This window comes from Acipenser ruthenus, chromosome 7 (assembly GCF_902713425.1).
Source record: "Acipenser ruthenus chromosome 7, fAciRut3.2 maternal haplotype, whole genome shotgun sequence".
NCBI classification, from domain to species: Eukaryota; Metazoa; Chordata; class Actinopteri; order Acipenseriformes; family Acipenseridae; genus Acipenser; species Acipenser ruthenus.
Window position 1 is genome coordinate 46,533,276 of NC_081195.1, and position 15,267 is coordinate 46,548,542.

At 35.8% G+C, this 15,267-nt stretch overlaps 1 protein-coding gene across 4 annotated transcripts in view; it reads left to right on the forward strand.

The window, feature by feature from the left end:
* The window catches only part of LOC117415712 (protein PHTF2-like), a 65,989-nt gene that overhangs the window by 19,856 nt on the left and 30,866 nt on the right, over positions 1-15,267 (forward strand). For all 4 annotated transcript variants that reach the window (XM_059027149.1, XM_034026413.3, XM_034026415.3 and 1 more), the window contains one exon: positions 5,887-5,967. In XM_059027149.1, the coding sequence (XP_058883132.1) occupies positions 5,923-5,967 (45 nt within the window). In that variant the 5' untranslated portion in view covers positions 5,887-5,922. The remainder of the gene's footprint in view (positions 1-5,886; positions 5,968-15,267) is intronic.

Consider the following 15,267-nt stretch of genomic DNA (forward strand, 5'->3'; position numbering starts at 1 on the left):
CAATGTTGCTTTTACCATTTTACAATCTCCTTTTCAAGGGTCATGCATTTCCAACATTTTACTTTCTCCTGTTTTCTTAGTGAATTCTTTCAGTATGTTTAATTTCACCATTGGTATGTCATCACTACTGACTATGCAGGTGCTTGCAATGTAACAGTTATGAGAACTGCATATGCAAGGAGACTTTTAGGAATGTCATTATTTACCCAAAAGATAGTGATCTTATGTTTGAATGTTTTTACTGTATTACAGTAGCTGGACAATCGTAGTACTGTATTGAACTTCATTTTATGGTAGTTTATCTGAACATAGTAAATACAGCTATGGCCAAAAGTTTTGCATCACCCTATTGAATTAACTAATTTTGCTTTATAAAGTGGAATGAAACCTACTGAATAATGTTACTTTAGCATGTTGAATCACATACCGCTTTTGCAGTTTTCCATATACTGACAACAATTGAATAACATTTACAAATCTAACATGAAATACTGTACTCCTATAATGGTGTCCGGTAGACACTTGCAATATCATTATGTAGTTTCTTCTATTACATGATGTTAAATGGAAGATCATCAGCAAACACAATATGAAGCTGCCAGCCCATGGGAAAACTGGAGCTAATCCTTAAATTATTTTATCATTACCGTCACACCATGTATTAATAGAAAATCTGGAGATCTTAGGTGCACAGTTATAAACATTGTTTTCCCAGTGACTCACGCTAAAGGTCTGTTTTACTATTTTAGTCACAGACCGCTTCCGTTCTTTTGGAATTAGTTTTTGTTGCCAATGAATTGTTCTTCATGCATATCCTGTTTTTGCACCAAGCTAAATAATTAGCTGTCTATTTATGTTTTCTGTTAATGAAGTGTTTCTCTTATATTTTCAAGGGGTTGGGAGGTGTGTAGATCTTAGGTGTCAATGGTTTTTTGTTGTTTTTTTTCCCCCTTCTTCTGAAAGAAACTTGTTTGAGTGAAGCATGTCATTTTTACCTTAAAGTTCAATGAAAGTCAGTTGCTTCAGATTGCTTATAATTTTTTTTTAATTATTATTATTACTGTTGCCTTACCTTTTCATGATGATTGTATTCATTTGGAGTGGTTATTCTTGCAGTTACTCAAATTATTGCTTTTATTTAATTATTTTATTTCTTTAATTCAAAGTCAGTGGCCTGGTGCTTTGACTGTGTGCAGTAAGTCCGCTTCTATTCTGGGTGCCAGCTATAAACATGTGTTTCATAGGCTAGATCAGCCAAAATGTCACTATAGAAGTGAACTCCGGCCCCATCCAGTGCACTGCAGTGTATAGCTAGAAAAACAAAAAGAATAGTGGCAGTTCACTTCAGTAGATGTAGCTGGCTTTTACCTAAATAAAATGGCTAATGTGATATTACATATTGGCATGCAACTAAAACAGAGGAGCATCTCCAAAAAACGCAGAAATCTATCTAATTTGAAAAAAAACAGGAATGATTGCAAACGCCATAAAAATGTAATTCGAAACAGCTTACTCATTTGAAAGCTTATTATCAGATTATGCTTTCAGCCATGAGATCAGTGATCTGAAAAAAAAAAACCCCAAAAAAGTAGGATATATTTTAGTTTTAACAGAAATCAAACCGATATTCAGAGGTAATATTTTTCGTTAAGAAAAACAACTGCATCACACTCAATTACCGTTCTCTCTCCTCTTCTTGTCCCGCCCCATAACTACCAATACACACTCCTGATTTGCTGGTACAGTACACCCCTGACCTCCCAACTCCCACCTAGTTGGCTCTTGTTAACTGTCAGTAAATGTACTCTATTCAAGCCCCAAAAACACAAAAGAGTATAGTGCTGCAGCTCGGAGCCTCTCATGGCACCGTTTCTAAAATGCCTTAAATCATTTAATAAAATATTGCAGCGTTTGTAAAGCATAGCCTTATTAATAAAGGCTGCCCTTGTATAATCGCACCCTCGTTTAAGGCCGCTGTCATTTTGATCAATTTAAAATAAACGCAGCAGCGCCAGATTGAAGTAATACGGTATTTATTGACTGGTGAAATACAATTCAAAGTTGCTGCAGTATGTCCACAGTTTCAAATATTTTCACCAAACAAATATTAAACTTCAAAGCTACAGTGCAGTGCAAAAGCACATTTGTAGGTGAAAAATGCTAGAATAAGTCACTACATTTAAAAAATATATAAAGATGTGAAATTTTTGGTCCACTAAAATAAATTGCTTTAGATAATCTCTGAAGTAAGAAATTGGGAGTGTCCAGTGTGAAAACTATCACACTGTAGCACTATAGCATTAAAATTCAATACAAAACAGTTACAAGCTCTTGCAGTGAATAAACAATCTGACCGTGGAGTCTGTATCATCTGATTCGAAACCGCCGAACTCTTAGTCATCTGAACCTTCATCATTGATGATGTAAGCAATTGTCTGAACCATTAATGCACAGAGCAACTACTGCTAGGCACTTTATTTCTATTCATGTGAGCAGTGATATTTCCCAGGCATTATTTGCGCATGGTTATTAAAAACTGGAAATTAGTGGTGAACATTTTACTTTCAGCTAAAAGTTGTGGGGAGGGTTGGGATCGTTCAGACCGGGACATTGACTCGGCAGAATCCGGTATATGTGAGAATATCCCAGATTCTTTTTAATTCCTTTAGTAAAAAAAAAAAAACTAGAGCTATTTTTGGATGATTTCTGTATCTATATCAGCCCAGTATTTTTTTTCTGTGGTTTTTTTTTTTTTTTTTTTAATTATTTTTTAACTTCAGGCTTCTACTTTTTACTTTGAGCGTCATCTGTTGTACAGCTATGGCCAAAGGTTTATAGAATTAACTCATTTTGCTTCATAAAGTCAAATGAAACCTGCTGAATCATGTTACGTAAACATATTGAATTACATACTGCTTTGTAGTTTTCCAAAATGTAAAATCTAACATGAAATACTGTACTACTATTATGGCTTCTGGTAGACTTGCCATATAATTTTGTAGTTTCTTCGATTACATGATGTTGAATGAAAGATCTAAGTTACACATTTCCTATGAAGCCTTATGTTGCATTATAAAGAGTATTTTTGCTTTAGAAAACTTTCACAAAGCTTGAAATGTGTCTTAGAGAATTGAATGTCTGTTATATTACTTTATCTGATCTAGACTATTGTTGTCTTCTTTAACAATAGTCTAGAACATTTTTATGAATACTGAATCATTTTTAACCAATAAATACGGTAACTTCTAAGTTAAAGCTTTGCAAATAGTCCAATGTTTTATTTACTATAAAGTACACCAGGAAATAAATGTGTGTAGGGTACAGCAATGTACAATCCTATCTTATTCCTTTCTTAACTGGGTTCTGGCTGATTGTATGTGTCAGCTGTCTCCCAAAGACATTAGGGAAAATGTGGAAATTACTGGAAATGTGTCCTGGTGTGCTGCTGTTTTGTCTGTCTCCAATCATGGGAATGGCATCACATAAATGATGCGTCTCACACCGATGCTCCCATAGCAGTTAATAGTGCCCAGTGAAAACAGCAACAAGACCCTTGTTTCGATTTCTCACTTTCACTTGAATGGGGAAACTCTATCTGGAGAAAGAGGAAAAACTAAACATGAATGTAGATGGAACCACATAAAAACAGTATTGTTTTTACAGTTTTATAGTGGTGAACTAATTTAGTGTTCTGTAAACATTTGCAATGCACAGATTCTTTTTTTATATTTATTATAATTGCATATCAAAAATAGTACCACATTTTGGATTACATTGTCTGAGTTGAAATACTGTATTTTTCCATGAGTAGTTAAAATTATAGTCTTGGCGTAATAATAATAATTAAGTTAATTACTGTAAGTGACAAATTGTTTTGACTTGAAGGGAGCTCATTGTGTTTTGAGTTTGAAATGTAAATGTAATTACATGTTATAATACTTTTTTTTAAAATTTGTTTTATTTGAAAACAAATAAATTTGGGCCTTGCCATATTCTTTTTGCATGTATCCTATTTAATCTCCAGTGTCTGGAATTCATTTTGAAACAATTTAGCTGTAATAAATTCTCTAGAGAACCATATTTTTTGATAAGTTCAATGTCAACTAAAAAAAAACTAAAAAAAAACTGCAATGTACTATACAGTACTCTTTTGTACCCTATTTTGTTTTGTATTTTGGTATTTAATTATACCATTTGCCATTGAATGGTGACGCAGCCTCTGCAATGCGTGCACTGTAATTACTGTGTTTGCACTTGAGAAGTAGAGAAGTGGTTGTTTGTGGTTGAGTTAAGGAGCCCTTTCGTCTAGACATCATAACTTTACAGTGCTGATTTTAAGAATTAACTCTGCTATTTAAAGGGCAGGGTTGTGATTTACTAAACATTTTTCAGTGCCATTCTTTGTTTTGCATCCTCATGAAAAAACAATGTGTTCTTGAAATATTTATCTGGTTTAAGGATATGTTGTGGTAACTATTCAGTCAGCTTTTCAGAATACAGCTTAACTGTTACTATGTAAGTACCAGGTAATACAATTTACTGGGAACACATGTACGTCATAACGTACAAATACAGTACAGTAGGTATTTATTATGATCTGCTGTTTGAAACATTATTAGGACATTTGGTTGAAACCTTCCCCTCAGTCTACAATTACCTTGCCTTTACTGGACCAGTGATATTTATTACTAAACACAGCTAGTGACTTGGAAAGACTCTGTACATACACACACACACATACACAGGAATTTGCATTATATTCCAGGTACATATACAAACGATATGGGAGACTAATGAAACTATTAGTGCCCTATTTTTATCATTACTAAAAAAGCAGTTGTAAATAGATCCAGTTGCCAAACAAAGATGTGTGTGTGCTGTATTATTCATGTCCGTTTTTGATGTAGTATTCTAACTTTAAGGTCCACTATAGTTTGTCAGGGGGCTATAATTGTGAAGTGCAATGAAGACTGAGGCCAGCCTATTTAATTACGATTTTACAATATGTTTTTCCATTTGTTGTGAACAATAATGCTGTTGAAATCCTACAGTTTATTGACCAGAATAGGAAGAACTCAAAGGCCTGATTGATTTGTTAAACAATGAGCACAAGCATGTATAATGAAGACAGAAGAAGAGAATGCCAGCATTTTGCACAGTATCTCAATGCCATTTGGCCAATACAGAGGCATTTGCTGTGCCCAAATGTAGAATGAGAAAGTCGTGGTACGTTTATTACTCTTACCGTACAACGCCAAGTTGACTGCTTGATGTATAGAGACCCTACATTTATTTTTATAAACATTAATAGTTTTAAAATGAACTACAATTGTGCAACTTTTTAGTTATTTCAGCTGTAGTCTTGGCCTGTTGCCCCCATTGTCTCTCTTTCTGTGTTTTATAAAAGGATGATACAGTGTGCACTCATGGCGTGAATCGTCATAATATTCAGTTGGGTATGTACAGTGAAAGCCAATAGAGAACAGACAAGCGACCAAATCACTACATGTATAAAATAGTTGTTAAGCCATCAGTTAGGAAGTGGAAAAACATGATTGCACTTTAACCTTGTTGAAGAAGTTTATTCCATCTTTATTTTGAATAGTTGTACCACATTGTGTGCTTTATGAGTAGGCCTATACTCCAAACTACACGGCCGAAGGTGATGATCAAATCCCCACAAGCAGTGACAGCCAAGCAATGTAGCAGAAAAACAGGTGTGGTATCTTAGCTTTGAGAAGTAATACTTAAAAATTAATGAAGCAGGGTGTGATGTCAGCAAATAGACACACCTGTTTGGCAGGAAAGTAGAGGATTCAAGAGCTGACATGCTGCCGTGTGAAGCACAGTGCTCTGATGTTACTCTCCATTGTCTTGTTTTTTCAGCTTAAAATGACCAATGTGTTGATCCTTGGCAAGTAAATGGCGTCCAGAGTGAGAGATGCTGTAGTCTGGTACCAGAAGAAGGTAAGTTTATCATGCCTTACCATGTTTTTCAGTTTTCTTGCTTTCTTTGTGTTTACTCTACTTTAGATTTTTGGAATTGACATGTCAGTGTGACACTGCAGTTATTGCTTCATGCTATCCCAGCGTAGACAGCCACACTATAAGAAAGATATAGAGACTGGTGGAGTTTTCCTAGTATGAAATTGCATTGTAAGAGATTTCTAGGATTATGTTTTGCCCTGTGTCTGCATTGGAGAATTCCTGGTCAGCTCTAAAACAGGTTTTATTATTATTATTATTATTATTATTATTATTATTATTATTATTATTATTATTATTATTATTATTATTATTAATAATCTATGTATTTATTTGTTTATTTAAATACATGTTGGTATGTGACTGGATTCCTACAGTTAATATCTACTGGTATTTAATACCTTGAAATAGTATGAATGTAGTGTGAATGTATTTGTTAAAATGCAGACAAGTTACCTCATTCAAATAAACCAGAATTGGTTTTGAATAATTACCCTCCTGGATAGTAGTCAAAGCAACCAAAGTAAATAATAAATTTTAAAAATGTTGATACAGCGCAATATGTTTCATTGAAGCATGATCACATCACAACAGTTTCTACTGACCAGCCTGCCACAGATAGGGAGGATGTGTTGATGTGGAAACATTTTGAAACATGCAGTTTATCAGAGCAGCTTTTGCTAATTCTATTCCATTAGCAGTTGAAGATGCTGTCCTGGGATTTTCTATAGTACAATGGTGTTATAACCTCATTAACATATGTGGAGGAATAATAATAATTGAAAGAAGCTGTTTTCACACCATCCATGGATCATTTAACTTTTAATGAACAGTTTTGCCTGATCATGAAACATCTTTCGCTTTGACACCACTACAGCAAAATAATAGAGCCTTTTAGAATTTCTATATTGAAATGTATGATTCCATAAACGACTTTCAAAGTTTCCAAGAAACATAGTTGTGACCCTTTGGCAAAGTGGCTAGTGAAGGGGAACAGGTGTAGCGGTGATGCGATGCAGGAGTGACAGGCAGACAACGGTATCCAGTGAAAAAGGTGCTTTAATTATAATCCAGGTCTGGTGACCGTCAAATAATAAATCCCCGGCTATACACAACAATGTGTAAAGCGCGGGGATAACAAAAACAGGGCACAGTCCTGATCAAAACACAAGACACAAGACCAGTCCTGGGTGAGTGCAGACGTGCAGATGCTCGGTGTAGACACAGGTTGTGTGGTGTGTAGTGGTGCTCCGGATCGTGCTGACCCTGTTTCGACAGCTCCGGAGATGTGCTTTAACGGTCTAAGTGTAAAACACAGACAGTTAACAATACAAACACAACACGTATTTTCCCTTTTTAACTACTGAGAGTTCCTCTCTCGCTCCTTTTCTCTCCAAACGTTTACCCAAACGAAGGAAAAGAACAGCGTTACCCTGGCCCCTATATGTAATCCCGCATGATATCTAGGTAAACGGTTGCAGCTGCCTTATTACTTGCAGCTGCCCCTCGTTTACCTTTCAAGTCAATACGGTCTTACAACGGAGTCTCGCTTCTTTCCAGGCTGACCCACTTCCCGGTCCCGGAAACGAACTGTCAGGCCAGCCCTTCCAGATACTTCTCCTCCCGTTCTTTAGCGCCCTCACAGGTCGGGAGGAAGATTTATCACCAGAACTCATTGTATTTCTGTCACAGACCCGTACAGTTTGTGATATTGGCGTAAACATTTTCAGGATAAAAAAAAGCATTTCTGCACACTTTAGGCCCAGTTAGAATGTGAATGGTGGTTGTTTGGTCTCCTGTACCAGCCAACTGCTGCATTCCAGGAGGACAAGTTAAATTTATGATAAGAAAGAATCAAGCTCCGAAATCTAGACCATACTTGTTTTGTTGTAGTTTTTTTGTTGTTGTTATGGGGAGGATGTTTCTCAACTACAGATGGGATGGAACCTTAAAAGCTGAATATTGTTGCTGTAGCTGGGGAAAACATTTATTTAGGGGTAAGAAACAATTGTCAACTTTAGTCCCTAGTCAAAAACCTTTAACATAAATATAATTACATAAATACAAACCCATAAGCCTATAACTATGGGTGGTGATGTGTGAAGAGTATCACTACATAGGGGAATAAATATATTAGAAACTGATACTCCATTTTTATTGCAAGAATACAGTAGGTGACCAGAAACCAACCAACTGGTTTGGGTCTGCTTTTGTATGACGTGTAGCACACAGGATCAGAAGTACTGGAGAAAAGATGTGTCTAATTGTTAAATAATAATAATAAAAAGAAAACATAGCTTCATACAAGCACACAACATGCTTTAGGAGCACTTTTATACTGTATATAGAAATTTGGTCTGTCCCATGTATCAATAAATGTGTATTTTCTTTGGTTATCATGTTAAAATGGGATGACAAACTTGAATCTGCTGTGCTGCACATACTAGATGCAGGCCTGTATTTTTTACAGTTGTGGAATTCCTCTGGAGGCATACCCTAGCCTTGTGGAAACTGTGATCCCTCCTAGATCAATTCCAATCCTCTGACTTGCATGTGCATGACAGGAATAACATTGTCAAGACAGGGTTACTATGGGAGGTGAATAATTCAAAAGAACTAATTCATTAAAAAAAGTCTTTCCTGAGCCTTGGCAAGGTCTGCTATAAGACACTTCTTTCTGGGATAAATTGATTAATATTGTGATATTTACATTTGGAGCCTGTCTGCCTGACAGTCTCTACAGTTGCCCAGCTTGTGTTGTGTTTACTTCTATGTAACGATTGGAATCTTACAGTGCAGCTGTGCTGTTTAGCAACATCTATGCCTTACTGAGCCCCCCAATTTGATGTATAATGGTGTAACCCATTCAATGCACTGAAAGACTGCAAGGGCAAATACTGTCAAAAGGCCAACAAACTGACATGGTGTTTAATGAGCATAACATACAGAAGCTGTGTTTTTTTTGTAGTCTGGTTAAACCTCAAATATATTTAAAAAATATACACGTGCTTATGCAGAAATAGAGAGATACAGTATGGGAAAAAGAATTAAACAGAGGTAAGAAATGCCCATTTCAGCGGATTGTTTGTTGGTTCAAGCAGCCTGATCAAATAATTTATTTTTGTTAAGACTGAAAAACCAAAGTGGTGTGTTGAACTCGCTCTTGCTGGTTAAATTGCATAAATAATGATCAAGAAGAAGAGACCATCTCTTGAGAATTTTGCCAAACTACAGATTTGATTTACATGGAAGGCAGTACAGGATTCTAAAAAGATGGCTGATGTCCCTCATATTTGGATGAGAAAAACCTCTGAAATACTTCTACTGTGTTACAAGAAACAGGAAGCACAGCATTCAGTGCAAATCACATAGACAGATCTGTTCAGTGAATTGTCACAGCTATGCCCTAAGATGTCACCGTATTTTCTTGGACTATTAAAAAGAAGGATTAATTCAACTGCTGTTGATCATTCTGGTATTACTAGACTGGAGATGCATGCAAGGATATTAAGGGAGTTGGCATTGACAGACAATTTGCGTGGCTCAGTTCGGAACAATGATTCATGTATAGACGCCTGTACTGTATATTATAGTCCAAATGTTCTGCCTGGAGTTAATATGCTTATAAAAAAAAGTCTTGAAAAAAAAAAAAAACTGTGGTGACCTAGACTATACTGTATTTTCCCTCTTAAATAACATACAGTATGAAATTCCAAGATGTTTTTATAAAACTATGTTATGAAGCACAAAAAGGAAGAATGCATCCAATAAAGTTAGCATACCATAAATATCCAACTTGTAAGTTGTTTCTTAGAACTGTAATTGCTTTTCTAATGCAAACAATTGGGGATAGGAAGCTTTGAGAATCTGTCCCAAAGTATCACATGTATGCCTTTAGACACAGTGCATCATAACGTTCTTAATGTGCAGCTTGAATTGGTGTGACTCTCATACTATTAGTCTTTTGGTGGACATGTATAAAATGATGAGATCCATCATTAGATAAGGAGCCTTTGAAAACAGGTATACACTGGCCTGTAACATGTATTTTGGACACTTCTGAAAGTGGACACTACTGCTGACAGTGTCCCCCCCTTATTTATTTTATGGTTATGGACCCACGAGAAAATACAGTAGCTTAATTTTGATGATGTGGAAGTGAAGCACAGTAATGTTTTTTTTGTTGATCTGTTTTTACTATTATGAGACATAAATAAATGTTCTTATAGTAGTTACAGGATGTACTGTTGCAAAACATGCAGCCTTTTTGATTAACGAACACGTGAAGCCATCTTGAGGCAGGGAATGCAATTTAAAAGTTTAAAAAAGTGGTCAAAATGTAAACCAAAAAAAAAATTGAAATGCACACACCTTAGGTAAACAGTTGTAGCAACACACATGAACATGTAACACAATAAAATAAAAAGGTCCTTATGTACCCTTTAATCTTATTGCTACTTGTGTTTTTTTTTATTAGGACATACTAAAGTAGTTAGGGCTTCGTGACATGCTGAAGGTAATTGTATCAGAGACTTCTCAAGGCTCCTTGACATGCATGTTTAATGATGACTAATGAAAAATTCATTGTTTCCACTGCTGTCGGACAGCATTTAGAGGATTGGAGTACACCTCGACCCTAGTTTAGTGTCAATGTCTTTGTGATACAATTCAAGGGCAACTCCTTTGTGTATAAACAACAACTGAAATACACTTACCTTATACCTGAGCACTCAACCACTCACCTTCAGCGGTGGAAACATTTTTAATATAGTCCTACATGTGGAGCAGGGAGTTTAGGTTACCTGGACTGGTATTTGGGAAACAAGAATGCAAAATAATGCATACTGCTTTTAAAAGCAGTCCTATCCACCCTTTACTTTTTACAACCACATTTTACTCATTATGTAATGCTTTTGTTTTTCTTTTTACGAATCTGGAAATCCATATGGAATGCTCTTAAGCACTCACCTGCTGTCATACGCTAGCAACATTGCTATTGCTACCTAGGAAATGTCATCAACATTTGTACATGGCTAATAGTGGTACAGGGCAGAGAACCACAACAGTGCTATTTCTTTTCATGTTCCTTTCTTTTTGTATCAAATACCTTTTAAATCTGTTTCAGCAGTTTACTTTTAAATGGTTATGATCCTAATCTGAAAACCTAAGAACAAGAGTTTTTTTTTGTCCTTTTTTTAATCAACATGTTGATGGCTCAGTAGGAAGCTTGGGGTTAGTCAAAGGTAACATCTAGAAACCTACTGTAGCCTCTCTCCAGATATTTACTAATCCATCAGTCATGTGTACTGTATGGGAGTGCTGTTCTGTTTCTTTAGATGTTAGTATTAAAATGATATGTATAACTACCTTTTAATATGAATCTATGTAAAGGTGAGATATTCTGCAGACCCCTTCACAATAAATGAATCAAACCAAGATCCCATCATTGTGCCGTCATACCCTTTGAGAATAGAGAATTTTGGATGTTCTCCAGTCATCATTATGTCCATCCAGAATTCTTTGTGGCTGTCAAGGGAATTATTATTATTCAACTGATGTTCAGGGTTCAGAATGCTGAAATCTTCCAATTGCTAAATTAAAGACGTTATTTAACTATAATTACACTTTTCAATGCAGAGCAGACATAACAGTTACACAGCTAGGAATAGATATATATATATATATATTTTTATAAATTCCTTTTTCTCATGACACTGGCTTTGCTGTTAATTCTTCCTAATTATTAGCTACTCTCCAAAGACATATCACTTTCAAATTGCTAATTTAACTGACTTTCTGTATGCAGCTCTGCTACTGTCTACCTACTTTACTGTCTGGTTTAATGACCCCACAAAAAGTCTTCAGGATGAAAGTATCGAAAATTATCGAAACTTAAAAATCGCTCCTGAATTTGACAATTGGACAATTTTTCAATCGTAAGGCCCCCAGCAACACAGACATACTAAAGTAGTGGTACTTATTTTGCATGAATTCTACAGAAGCCCCACCTGGCTATCTGTACAGAAGCAATCATAGGGCTACTGACATTCTAAATATCATTTTTAGATCCTCAAAATCACTTCAAACTGAGACGCGTTTCAAGTTTGAGTACCAAAGTCTGACATCAGTTTATTCTTACATTTAACTTGTAATTCATTATTTATAGCCAATGCAAATGCTGTGCATTGCTCACTTTTTCTGTACTTTGACCTGGTGAAATGACCCAAACGTTTCCACTGTTTCTGTGCTGTGAATGGCCGTCCTCTTACAACATGCATGGATGTCTGCCACTGCCACACAGTCACATGTCTATGGCACTGCCTGAGAGAGTTTTGAACACACACTTTTCCTATTTATAGGCTGTGTGGTGGTGACAGAGACAGACAAAGGATTTACACAAGAATAGGCAGCGAATCCCCTGTTCAGTTAGTCAAATGGAAAACAAATATGATCGTTCATTCTGAGAAATTCATTCAGGCTTTTAAGATATCACTTCTGCTTGGGGATACATTTGAAGGTTCTTCCTACACGATATAACAATAACTAAATGATTTGTAAAGTTATTGAAGGAGCTTACTTCGACCAGTGTTAAGCTGTGCTTGAAGCTGTTGTCCTGTGAGCCACCTATCACGCAAGCTGTTGACTCTCAGAAACTTGTCTTCTGATTCTGTTGTGGCTTTGGAGTTTCCTCCAGTTTCCAAGTGCCTTTTGATGGTGTAGGAAACTGTACTCACTGACACCTTGGCTTTCTTTGCAATTTCTCTAAAGGAAAGACCTACACTTTTAAGGGTTATAATGGTCTGTCTGTTTTCCTTTGTTAATTGCCTTTTTCTCGCCATTATGAGAGCAATATACTACTTCCTGCAGCACAATACTGTCCAAATAATGCTTAAGAGGGTGTAGTAACACAGTCTGTTCCAACACTGCTTTTATACAGACAGAGGGTTTGTAAGTAATCAACAAAAGTTGAGACACCTGTAGGAATTGTTAGCATCAACTTTCAAGGCTTAATTTACTTCCATTGCTGCAGAACAGCTGTAAGTTGTTAACCCATTACTTGTTCCCTGTTTACCACTTACCTTTGTACCATTTCAGGTTATTCACTGGACTTGAACTGCTTAAATTTCAATAAAAACTGGAAAAATGGGGGTGGTCTAAAACTTTTGACTGGTAGTGTGTGTGTATGTATATGTATATATATATATATATATATATATATATATATATATATATATATATATATATATATATATATATATAATGTTAAGTATTTTTTTATTATGTATTCTGCTTAGAGATACATGTATAAAGACACGTTATTATGGGAACCTTAAAATATTTCCTGAAAGTTTTGTTGAAAAAGATTGATGTTTGGGCACATTTCATCTGAGTGAATTGCAGTGACATAATAGACATTTATTCTAAGGGACTTTATAAGCAGAAATGAACACTACTCTCAATTTATTCTCTCAAAATAAATATTCATAAATGAAATAAGTTATTCATTCCATTATTATCTGTAATAAGGAAAAAAGACGTACCTGATACATTTAGTTCATGAAACAGTGCTTACAGCCACTTGTTTCTTAATATTTATACACGCTGTAAAAACATATATATTAACAAGCGAGACAGCATAAATGTTGTAATATAATTATAAGTCAACTACATCAGATTTACAGTGTTTTCCCTTTTTTATTAGCTCTAAACAAGTTCCTATGATGTTTTGTTTCTGCTTTTGTCTCTGCCGAGCTGCTGTAATCTGTCTCTGCTCTTTAGACACTAAATGCCCCTCTCAGTGCAACTATCAGGAAGTGAAAGTCAGTTCCTCCCCTATCCATTACTATGTGTTTCAAGCCTGTACTGCAAATTACTGTGGCCCTGTAAGTCATCAAAATGAAGTGCTTTTTTTATCGTGTTTACACACGCGCTCCTAGAAGCCCACTTCCCGGTCCTTAAAAGGTTAAGGGGCTGTACATTTCAGTTAGAGGTGACTTTAAAGTCCCAGTCTCATATTCCCACAGAGGATTGTGCTATTTATACATATGAATTCATTGGGCAATTGCAGTATAGGTCAAAGCTTCAATGTCAAAATGAAAAAGGAAATGTAATTCTAGATATGATCTTACCTTTCTTCAAGGCAATGTGGCCAGCTAGCAAAAACAGTCAATGTACTAAATAGGGCTGCACTGAAAACAGTTTTGAAGCCAAGTAGTTTTCACCCCCACTGTGCTACTCTCCTCCAAATGTTATCAATCCATGAAAACCTACATTACAAATAGAAGTAGCTGAAAAAAGTAATAGACAGGTTTCTTCTGTATCTTTCTTGTTGAAACATCACATCGCCTGTGCTGTTTAACGCAGTTGGGATTCAAGGAAATGCATGCACATGGATTATGTAGAAAACAGAAAGTACTGATTAGAGGAGAAACCTCAAAATGGAGCGAAGTAACCAGTGGAGTACCACAGGGATCAGTATTAGGTCCTCTGCTATTCCTAATCTACATTAATGATTTAGATTCTGGTATAGTAAGCAAGCTTGTTAAATTTGTAGATGACACAAAAATAGGAGGAGTGGCAAACACTGTTGCAGCAGCAAAGGTCATTCAAAATTATCTAGACAGCATTCAGAACTGGGCAGACACATGGCAAATTACATTTAATAGAGAAAAGTGTAAAGTACTGCACGCAGGCAATAAAAATGTGCATTATAAATATCATATGGGAGATACTGAAATTGAAGAAGGAATCTATGAAAAAGACCTAGGAGTTTATGTTGACTCAGAAATGTCTTAATCTAGACAATGTTGGGAAGCTATAAAAAAGGCCAACAAGATGCTCGGATATATTGTGAGAAATGTTGAATTTAAATCAAGGTAAGTAATGTTAAAACTTTACAATGCATTCGTAAGACCTCACCTAGAATATTGTGTTCAGTTCTGGTCACCTTGTTACAAAAAGGATATTGCTACTTTAGAAAGAGTGCAAAGAAGAGCGACCAGAATTATCCTGGGTTTAAAAGGCATGTCGTATGCAGACAGGCTAAAAGAATTAAATCTATTCAGTCTTGAACAAAGTGATCTGATTCAAGCATTCAAAATCCTAAAAGGTATAGACAATGTCGACCCAGGGGACTTTTTTGACCTGAAAAAAGAAACAAGGACCCGGGGTCACAAATGGAGATTAGATAAAAGGGCATTCAGAACAAGAAAATAGGAGGCACTTTTTTACACAGAGAATTGTGAGGGTCTGGAACCAACTCCCCAGTAATGTTGTTGAAGC